The 11,518-nt window shown below is 38.4% G+C and overlaps 1 protein-coding gene across 1 annotated transcript; it reads left to right on the top strand.

The window, feature by feature from the left end:
- Positions 1–391: 391 nt before the first annotated feature.
- On the top strand, positions 392–11,342 carry LOC307141063 (zinc finger protein ZXDC). The gene is made up of 9 exons (XM_079840983.1): positions 392–2,276; positions 2,384–2,536; positions 2,615–2,693; positions 4,114–4,244; positions 4,674–4,844; positions 8,588–9,453; positions 9,602–9,856; positions 9,931–10,035; positions 10,603–11,342. The coding sequence occupies exons 1-9, from the start codon at positions 395–397 to the stop codon at positions 10,687–10,689; spliced, it is 3,729 nt and encodes a 1,242-aa protein (XP_079697109.1). The 5' UTR covers positions 392–394; the 3' UTR covers positions 10,690–11,342.
- Positions 11,343–11,518: the final 176 nt, after the last annotated feature.

Below are 11,518 nucleotides of genomic sequence, written 5' to 3'. Positions count from 1 at the left end.
ATTTGTTCACATTGCATTGGACCTGCCATCTTTGTCTTTATTTCTTCAACTGCAAAGATTATACACTTTAGATTTTACATTTCTATCCTTGCATAGTTAAGTTACATAGTAAGGATGTGCAAGTCCATCAGAAACAGAACATTTTTAGATAAAAATAATACATTCCTTTTACAAAAACAACAACAAATGACTAAAGAAAATCACTTGGAAACATTAACTGTACAACAAAAAGAGATTATATCAATTCACTCTCACTTATTTTCAGAAATTGTCATGCCAATGTCTAAGTCTCATGCACTGAATTTAATCGATCTTGATTTTTTTTTTTTGTATGACGTAATTTCAATACCGGCCTATCAGGATCATGCACTCATATGTGAAGGGCGGAGCTTTCATGAGCTGCTGCTACAGGGACACCAAGATGGAAATCCAGGGGCTTTCTGACACAAATAACACTCGGTACCAACATGGCGTCCCGCTCCACACGACATTCTCTCGGCAGACAACAGCTTCAGGGATTCATGCGAAAACACGTCTGACTGAAAATGCGATCTCGGATCTCTCGGGGTCGCTGGGCATCGAAAGTGACGACAACAACAACCGAGCCAGATCGTCTCCCCTTCGGGTTGCGGAAAATGGCAGCGGCTGCGCTCTGTCTCTTCAAAACAGCCATCATAAGACATATGATGTTCCGTCCGCAGTTTCAGAGCTCGGTGACGTGAATGCATCTAGGCAAAGGGTGTTTAATGAATTAGAGCTGCTGCCTTCCGAGTTTGAGAGGGCCGATGGACACGAGGACAACGATCTGCAAATGGCGCTTCCCCTTCTGGACACAGAAAGCTGTGAACAGAGACACACGAGCAACACATCTACCTCTTCAGGCAAGAGCCCGGAGGAACTATATGTGGTTTTTAATATAGTACATAAAGATGATGACAGCAAGGAACGACAAATGAGCTTTCAATACAAAGCGGAAGAGAATGGATCTTCATCATCCAAGTCAAAGACTCTCAGTTCCCCGGTAGATTCAGATGGAAACTTCAACAGAACCTCGTCCAGATCTGAACATTTGTCTAGCCACATTAGTTTAAATCCTAGATCTGAGAGAACAGACCAAAATGTTAGACACGAGTTCTGTCTTGTGGCAGAGAATAGAGACCCAATATTATCAGAAGACTATGCTGGGAGCAGTCAAACGCCAAAAGTCTCTACTGTAGAAATGCTCAGCAATCATTTAGTTGAACATTCAACAGACGAATTGATGCAGTGTGTGACAAAAAATAACAATCCTGCATTTGTACCAGATAACAGGGTTGCACCAGAGATGGCTGAATTAAATATCATGGATTATGCAAATCAGGAGTCCAGCAGAAATGGGGACTGTGGTCCTGATGGGACGTCAATACCGGTGCATGAAACATTCTCTGGGACCATCATGATTAACAATCAGAGTATCATTGTGACTATTGAAAATGGAATATTGACCCTAGCCACCCCGCCAGAGGGCTACGCTTACAAGGAGGATGGAATGATAAGCTTAAAAGAACATTTGGGAATGAAAGACAACGAAGATCTTGTGCTGCTCAACTATGACGGTGGAAGTAAGTCCATTGGAAAAATCAGCAATGTTACCTCGAGTGTACAAGATGAGCCTAGAGCCAGATTTACCAGCAGTGACTCAGAATTGACTCTAGCTGATGACTGTTTGCTCTCAGAAATGGGTGTTACTCTGGACTCTTGCCCACCAATTAAGCAAGAGGAAGCAACCATTTGTGCTATAGAAGATGGGAATAGTGTTTGCCAAAATTCTAAAAGCAAATCAGTTGCTTGTGAAGAACTACAGCCAATAAACCTATTAACCGTATCAGGAATGACCAAGAAAGGTGCAGTAGTAAAGTATAGATGTCCCCAACCAGGCTGTTCCAGCACCTTTGATACTCGGCAAAACCTCAAAATCCACTTGGTTCTACACACAGAGGACCAACGTCCCTTCAAGTGCACAGTGGAGGGCTGCGATTGGTCCTTCACAACGTCATACAAACTGAAACGACACTTGCAGTCTCATGACAAAGTGAGGCCTTATAAATGTGAATGGGAAAACTGTGGTCGACGTTTCACCACAGTTTACAATCTAAAAGCTCATGTTAGAGCACATGATCAGGAAAATGCGTTTATCTGTGAAGTATGCAGTGAGAGGTTTCGCACTGCCACGAGACTCACTAATCATCAAAGAACACATTTTGAACCCGAGAGACCACACAAGTGTGAGTTCCCAGGTGAGTTGAATTGATATCTGATCTAACTAATATCTCTGACAATCAGGCAGTGGCAATATTGCAGATACTAATACCGACCTGATGATGGTGTTTTTGTTCGTCTTCAGGATGTGAGAAGACCTTCATCACTTTCAGCGCCCTGTTCTCCCACAACAGGACCCACTTCAGAGAAATGGCTCAGTTCACATGCACCTATCCTGGCTGTGACAAGCGTTATGACAAGGCCTGTCGGCTCAAAATACACCTCCGCAGCCACACAGGTGAAAAAATGCACAGATACTTGGAATAAAGTAATATCACCTTAATTTTCTAACAGCACTCTAATTTTTTTTCCCCAGGTGAAAGACCTTTTGTTTGTGATTCTGACTCCTGTGGCTGGACCTTCACAAGCATGTCCAAATTACTGAGGCACAAACGGTTAGAAGCCGATCCTCTTATACCCATACATGCATGCACGTTTATACTGTATATGCTATTTCCCTACAAGTTTCTTGTAAGTGTGAATAATATTGTTATAAGAAACCGAAATAAAAATTATTTGCCGAAACCCAAATTCAGGAAGCACTTGGCCGAAAACGGAATCCGAAAATATATAAATTAATAATCAATTAATTAATCAAACTTATTTAATTACACTCATATAATATAGCTAAAACTGAGTTGTACGAACATTTAAAGCTGCTGTCCGTAACTTTTTTTGTGTTCAAGATTTACAAAAATTGAATAATGAGAGTGTACGACATGAATCCATTTTCTAAACCGTGTTTTTGTCTTACCCTAAATCATTATGGTACACTTGTAAGTGTTTATATTGGGACTATTTCAGACCGGTCTGGTAGGAACCGTTGCAGAGGAGCACAGTCCCTGCATGACTCGCCATAGGCATGAACCAAGAGAAGTAGCTCCAGTTGCAATGTTCTTCCGCAAGACGCATGCAGTTCTGTTTATTAACTGCTAGACGGACTGCCGTTTTTATATCAACTTTTTTAATAACAAAATAATTATTTCTACTCCATTTTGTTGGTGAAATATAAACATTTAAACAATAATAAACTGTAAAAACTTTTATTCAAACATACATTAAATAATCAATACATCACTAACAGGTTAAGTAAAAATGTAATCTGTAATACTGAACATAAATTTAGCAAAGTGCTCTTCTCTAGAGTTATTCTTTCTAGCTGAGTTTATGGACATTAAAAAAGTTTCTTGAGGTAAATGTAACGTTAAGTGAAACACTGAGCGATTACACAAGTCGTTGTACAATACATTGTAATGTATCTTTCAGCATTCCACCATGTTCATTTCTTGCTGTAACTAGTAAAGAGACGATTGTTTGAGTGCGCTTTTGTCATCAGGGAAGAAAATGTGTCATCGGAGAAGTGCTCATTAAACGTCTCTTTAGGCCACTGATTTCAGCCCTCCAAAACCATTTTGTCTTGAAACCGAAAATGGCTGTTTCGGACGAAATGTTTTGGTAACCGAAACTTCAGTGCATCCCTAATATCTTTTATAAAAGTTTAATCGTTGTATTTTAATAAATAGTCTTAGAAATAATCCAAATTTAATCCTTTAAAATGCTAAAACATATATACCCTTTTAAAGCACCAGTGTCCACCACTATTTGGATAACATCTAAATACAATTTAGGTAACGGATCACTGAATAGATCAGTCCTCTCCAGTGGACTGCATGAAGGTTTAAGATAGAAGTCATACTATTTAAATTTAATTTTATAATATCAAAATACGTATTGTTTAAAAGCACCATCAACATGTTCTTGAAAGTCTGTCACAAGATTTACAGTGATTTATTAGGTGTTGATCTTCATCATCAGGAAGCACGATGATGACAGACGTTTTGCATGTCCAGAGGAAGGCTGTGGGAAATCCTTTACACGAGCCGAGCACCTGAAGGGCCACAGTATCACACACCTGGGTACCAAGCCATTTGAATGCCCTGTTGAAGGTCAGCATCTTATTTGAACAAGAACTACTTGATTTTGTCTGTCGGGAATTCATTGGATCATCGTCGTCATTTACTATTGCACGTTGTCCTGCCCCTGAGCAAGTAAACACATTTTGTAGAGAAGAGATGTCATCGCAAGAGGGGAGGGGAAGTTGTTTAAAGATTACGAGGACGCATTAATAAAAATAAAAAAAACAATTTTAACAGCTACAGCGACTTTTGTCGCACTGCTTGCGTCCGGTGTAGACACAGTGTTGGTTAACCAGCAGAGGTTGATTTTTGTATTGTACGGTGTGTTTTAGAGTCTTTGATGTTATGTTTTTAAGATTCTCTATCACTTTCTATGAAATGTCTGTCATTTTTTTTCTTTTCAAACTATTATTTTAGATTGAGTTCTGTAATTGTTATTATTTGTATTTGAATGTGCAGGTTGTAATGCAAAGTTTTCAGCTCGCAGTAGTCTCTACATCCATTCTAAGAAGCACAAGCAGGATGGAGTCAGTCTAAGGAGTCGCTGTCCTGTTGCCGGTTGCACCAAACACTTCTCATCACGCAGCAGCCTCAAGACACACATGCTTAAACATCACAACCTCAGCCCAGGTACATAGACACAAACACACACAACTTCAGGGCTGTGTACTATGGAGCGAGTTTTTAGTTCACATGAGTAAAAATTCCTGCACTACTTACTAGGGATGCACCGAAATGAAAATTCTTGGCCAAAACCGAAAAAGAGGAAACCAAAGCCCAAAACCGAAACACCGAAAGAAATTATTCCAAATATTAGTACCATTGCATTTATGGCTATGACTGTGTACTAACTTTACTAAAATCAAGGCATTGCAATTGCATACATTAATATTAAAGTTTCAAAGAATAAATCAGTTACAAGTTATGGCAATATTTATTTAGCACATTGCAACAATGCACAGTATAAAATAAAATTCAAACTAAAATGTTTAACTTGACCCCACTCATTTGTACATTAAATAATAATGTACAGGCCTACCGAAAGGTTTTTAAATTAAATGTTCTCTCATAAAAACAAAGTGCATTTAGGTCTAGTGCATTTAAAATTTTTCTCTGTAGGACTACTACAAGAAAGTGCATTCAGAACAAGTGCAACTGCTTAAAGATACAACTATTTTCTCTGTAGGCCTTTAACATAATAGTGTTTCAAAGCAAAGACTGCCATAGCCCATATGTTAACTGTAGAATAGGGGTGTAGCGGTACACACAACTGACGGTTCGGTACAGCAGTTTTACAAAATGGCTTTTTATTTATTTTTATTGGTTAACTGGAAAAAAAAAGTCTGTCCTTAAATGAATTAAATTATAACTAAAAGTTTATTGAAAATATTGCTCTAAACTATATAGGGAGCCCTTACTTGCACATTAATATTAAAGGTTAAAAACAGAGCCCAAACTATTAGCCTAAATTCAGTTGCTTGCTATGTATTTTTAGGTCTAATAATCAACACTCAAATAACATCGTACACAAACATGTACACTTCACATAAGGCAGTTTTTGCAATAACTTCTAAATCTAATTATAAAATAGTTTTTTATCCAATTCGTTGTTGAAATATAATCATTTATACACAGTGTCTGTCATTTTATTTAAACATACATGAAATAATCAAGATATCATTAACAGGTAAAGTAGAATATAATGAATATAACGGCTAATATAGGTCATATATTTAGTGAAAGAGTTGATTTTTCTAGTGAACTAACAGCTGTGGATACTGAGGTGCTTGAGGTAAATGATGCTACATGACTGTTTAGTTTACAGCAGTTATATAGAGGTCTTTCTGCCGTTGAAACACTGACTGAGCGATTACACCATATATGATACGTGACAGTAAGTTGTAATGTATCCTCAACACACCTTAGATGTTCATTCATGTTTATTCTTAAGGAAGAGATGATCGATCGCGCTCGCAGATGATCGCGTTCACGCGCGCGCGCTGCCGCCAGATTGAAGTGTGTTCCGCGCTTAAAACATGCCCACTGTTAAAGATTGCGTTCGGTTTCACAGTGAAGTCTGGTCCTCTTCTCATCGAGAACATGAGCTCTCGCTGTCAGTGCTTGTGCATGGAGCAGACGTGGGTGTTTCTCAGATATACTGAAAAACGTCCACACCGCAGACATGTTGCTTCAGACAAGCACGTGCAGGTCGCGGTTTCTGTTTGCGTCATCACAACATTTCGGCCATGTTGTTTCGGTGATAAAAGTCTTTCGGCCGAAAACCGAAAATGCACTTTTGGGGCATTTTCGGCCGAAAATTTTCGGTGGCCGAATATTCGGTGCATCCCTACTACTTACCCTCTTGTCCTTCAAAACACATCGACATATATGCTGCAGATATGCCACCGATATGAACGCGTGCCCATGCATGTCCACAACAGCGCACAAATATTCCCACTAAATTGTCAAATTGAGTATCATTGTAATCATAGTCGGTTATGTCTTAAGTGAACGTAAACATGAAAATTGCCACTTGCCGGAGTTTTTGGTCATTTTCACAAGTTTCATGGCCCACAGGATATCTTGTGTGAACATGCAATATATAAAATATTTTTATATTTTAAGCTTTTTTTTTTCTAGCTCGTCCTGGGTTGACATTTCAATAAATAATTTTGATTTATGCTGATTAATATTGTTAATCGTGTTATTTTACATAAGCATCTGCTTATGAGATCGCTCGTTTCTGCTGCTTCTTCTTCACCTGTGTTTTGATCAGGAGATTCTGTACTCGTTCAGGAGGTGTGTATAATAGCAGTGAAAACATGGAAGGCTGGAAAATCTCGTCAATGGCAGGGAATCGTTTTCTCATAAAAGACAAGATAACAAAAGGCAGAAAATAAGAACTCGCTGCTCTTGACTGAATAACTAGAATAAGGGTTAATCTATATTTATACAGTGAAGACTATGAAGTGATATTTTACATTTGATTACCATTTATGTAGCCTACCTGAAAATCTAGTTTAGACCTACATGAAAAACCTGAAAAGAACAGTTTTTCATTTGTATGTTTTTTTTAATCTGTTGTATTTATGTACAGTAGGCCTCATTCATGAAACTCGTAAATATACAAGCTAATTCGGAGTAATTTGCACGTAAAATGGGCCTTACGAAAACTCTCCTCCGGATTCACAAACGCGTCGTATACCACGGATTCGGTAGTTAAACGTGTGTATATTAATGAATTCCAAACATTCGTAAATAAGTTTTATCGGCATTGGTCCCCAAAAACCCATTTTGTTCAGGCTCTAATCATGACAGTAAAATAGGGCATTCTAAGTCAATCTACTGCAGTATTTCCTCTCTCAATCAGGAGAAAATGTGGTTAACACCCGGTCATGCATGGGGGAAAAATACCGTCATGTACCGTGAAACCGGTATCATTTTTAAAAATACTGTGATATAAATTTTTGGTCATACTGCCCAGCACTACAACAAAGTAAAAATTACTGCCCACTTTTATTGTATAGTAATGAGCAGAATGGACATTGCAGGAGTAAATTGTATACATAATGTATTTGTGTATCTTGTCTTTTGTGGTAATTTTTCCTTGACAACTTTAACCCTAAACCTAGTGCTGGGCTTTAATTTCACATGTATTTATTTTTCAAATGCTGAGATGCCAGTGCGTAACTGAACCAATCTCTTCAAAGGCAACAAAGTATATAACATTGTTAGCCATGTAGAGCTATATAGAGTGTACGGAGAAGGAGATCCTTATTAACTGCAAACCCTTCTTCTTATTGGTTATAACTTTATAACACAACATTTAATAACCCAAACAACTAACTAATTAACTAACTAACCAGGTTGCTGGCAGCACCAGATTTTTTTTGTTTACATTCACCTTACACTATAACCATAGGATTCTTATCTAATCTTGACAAACTTTGTATCATTAGAAAGATTTAGGTTCTAGGATTTAGGTTTATTATTTTTCCACTATTTATACAGTGACAAATTTTTCTAATTTCTGTCAGGAAAATAAACATGAAATGCAAAACCAATCGGTAATTTTGATATTTGAAATACATTGATATTTCATTCATATAGGCCTCCAGCATTTTAAATACGGGGATACAGGTTTTTAGTCATACCACCCAGCACTACTGAAACCAAAATTAGCCAAAGATATGTTTGATATTAAGTTTTAGTATCATTGTGGCTGGGTAGACTTTTTAGGCTCAAAGTGAAATCTTAAAATCCTAAATGTGTTTAAATTGATTGACCTTTGTATCATCAGTTAAAGTGTCATGAAACCGAGAGCACACTTGCTATTGGTCTGTCATGCTGATAATGTTCTGTTCTTCCTGTAGATGTGTTGAGTCAGTTGGATGACACATCTACTCTAACTCCCAGCAGTGAGCTGACGAGTACTTCACAGGCTGTTAGCGCTCCCTCAGGACCTCCAGGAGCAGAACTCAGCAGTCTGGACCTATCCTCTCTCTTCTCCAGCATTCCTACCTGTCCTGGGGCCAATGCTGTCTCTGTAGGGAGTGAAAGCAGCTCTGGGGCAGGGTCTTTCTCCATGGACATGCCCTTGGTTAACGCCGGAATCCTCACAATAGATCCAGCATCAGTTGGATCGGCTCTTAATGGGGCAAAAACTGTGGATCCTCTGATTTTAGCAGCTGGGCAAGATATGGGCGCACATGTATTAGACACAGGATTGGGCGCTGGAGGAGCTGGAGTGGTTTTGCCCCATGCCACATTGCATTTGGATGATGTGCAAACAGTCAACCCAGAGGAGCTTGGAACACTAACTGCTTTGGCAATTCAAAGTACTACATCTTCAGAACAACTCCACCCTCTGAATTCCTGCAACACCTTGACTGTAGAATCACCATCTACTCTCACGCCATCACTCTCTTCATCGCTCACTCAGTCTCTTTCCTCACTGACATCAGCTCTTCCTCCAGCACTCAATTCATCTCTTGTTCCTTCTCTCTCCTCCTCCATGGCTCTTGCGGTAACTCCTGTACCGGAGTTACTTTGTCCGCAGGCCAAGGCTGACCTGTCAGGCAATGAGACGGCCGTGGGGCCCTTGTTAAGTAGAGTGGAGGTCATGGCTCAGCCAGATGGCAGTAAGGGAATGTGTCAGTTTGTGTTCCCCAGCCACAGTGGATCCTACAATGGGCAGAAAATAACAGAATTGCCCTCGGTCACCCCCTGCTCTGTTATGGTTAGTTGGAAAGCATGTTGATCTCGAAATTTCTGAAATTGATAGTCGTAAAATAGAATTTATTTGGTTAAATGTTCCTTTTTCAGTCATTTTAAAGCAAGCTAACCCAAATGTCTGACAGTGCAGTGTTCTTTTGTTCTGCCATTAGGAGAGCAGTGGATCAGCACGCACAGACTACAGAGCCATTCAGCTCGCCAAGAGGAGGAAACAGAAAGGCCCAGGCCCTTCCACATGTGCCTCAGAGAATGGCCAAAGAAAGGCTAAAGGGGCAAAGGGCACAAGCTCTGCTCTGTCGACCAATTCAAGTGCTCATTTTGGAGAAGGAGCTGCTACAGGAAACGGTGAGCTGCCCATCCGGGATCCGGTGACGGGCGCACAGTTTGTACAGATTCAGCTGCTGCAGGTGAGATGATGGGAAAGAATTTGAAAGCATTCTCACTTTAGTTCAGTACATTGATTTGAGTGTGTTTGTTGTAGGATGACCCTGCTGCTGATGATGGAGACTTGGCTTTCCAGTTGAGCTCACAGACCTCGTGTTCACACACTCAACTCACTGTGGATCTGCCGGTCAACATCCTACAGGTTCATACAACTATTAAGCCTCATATCCATTGCATTTCATATACTATATTTTATTAGTAGTAGTTTTTTGTAAGATTTATTTTAAACATTAGTTGCCCATTTATGTAGCTCGATTGAACAGGAAGTGAAATGGGAGAAAGAGCTGTCATTGTTTATGAATGACATTAGCGGATGTAATTCCAAGTCGTTGACATTGCTGTTTCCTAGCCGCTAAAAATAAACCTCATGGAGGGTAAAGAGTGTTTATGTATGGCAATGATTCCCTTCAATCTATTTTTATACGAATTTTGGGATATTGCATACTAAAATGCTGCATGGGATAACCAAATTCTAATTAAAAAACAAGCCAACAAGTTGTTAAGTTTGAAGTATTTAAAGTAGTGAAAAATATATTTTTAAGTTTATCCTTTTAAAATGAGTCTTGAGGGTTTATTTAGGATCAGTTCAGATGGGAAAAAAATGGATTACAATCCATAACATGATTTGTATGCCATAAAATTATCCTGTTGTGTATTTCAATTTGGAAATGTTGGACATACGAACTAATCTAAATATTCTGATTTGTAGGAACCCACAGTCATGGCCGAAGATGAAAATGGATCTGATAACTCACAATTCACTGGTAGCACCATCAACCTACAAGATTTGGAGTGATGGTAGAAACAGGAGGTGCTACTCAAGGACCATATGACGGGCCGTCTCTCTCATTCTCTCTTTCTCAGATGATCTTGTAAATTTTCTCAGTGCCTCCACTGGTTTTATCATTGTGTAATTTAATAAGCAAATCCCTTCATTCATGTTTAAAACAGGATGTCACAATAGTACTGTTTTCCATACGAAAAGCTAATTTGACCAAAAACAAAGCACATTTAGTTTGTTTAATTTTGATCATGTGACTTGCTTGATAAATGCTTTGCTTTTTTTTTTTTTTTCTCAATATTTAGTTTTTAGATCTGGTGACTCGTGAGCACACAAAAGGAACATAGCAGTGAACATCATCATTGATCTGGTCTCTTGACCAGAATAAATACTATTGGTCTATGAAATCTTTAACTGTTTGTCATTAATCTAGTAAATCTAATTTGACCTTAACTTATTTGCCTGGTTGACCATTATGGAACAAAGTTGTTTTGATGCCTATTTTTGTATGGCTTTGTAAAGTTCATAAACATTTATGTTCCATGTTTGTAAAAAAACAACAAAAACAATGTTTGTTCTACTTTTTATAAAATGATGCAGTTGAAATGTATTTATTAGCTTTGATTTACTTCAAAACAGGTTAATAAAATTTTACATTTAAATCTGAATTTTGACTGTAGTTTGTGTCTGCAAATATTTGTCAAAGTTTCATATTATTTGTTCTCAAAAGCTTTTGCCTTTTCATGATTTATACATTCATATTCATGTCCTTTTAAAAAAACGGGGTTAAGATCTATATACTTGATGCTATCTACAGTTAGTTTATTATATATAAATAATTATA

Source organism: Gobio gobio (genome assembly GCF_949357685.1).
Source record: "Gobio gobio genome assembly, chromosome: 17".
Taxonomy (NCBI): domain Eukaryota; kingdom Metazoa; phylum Chordata; class Actinopteri; order Cypriniformes; family Gobionidae; genus Gobio; species Gobio gobio.
This window is presented reverse-complemented; position numbering and strand designations above follow the sequence as displayed.

Excerpts from the sequence above, each read along its gene's own strand:
- LOC307141063 (XM_079840983.1), top strand. The coding sequence starts at position 395 with ATGAGCTGCTGCTACAGGGACACCAAGATGGAAATCCAGGGGCTTTCT. Across the intron at positions 4,845-8,587 it reads ACATCACAACCTCAGCCCAG|ATGTGTTGAGTCAGTTGGAT; the intron begins GTACATAGACAC and ends TTCTTCCTGTAG. Across the intron at positions 10,036-10,602 it reads TGCCGGTCAACATCCTACAG|GAACCCACAGTCATGGCCGA; the intron begins GTTCATACAACT and ends TCTGATTTGTAG.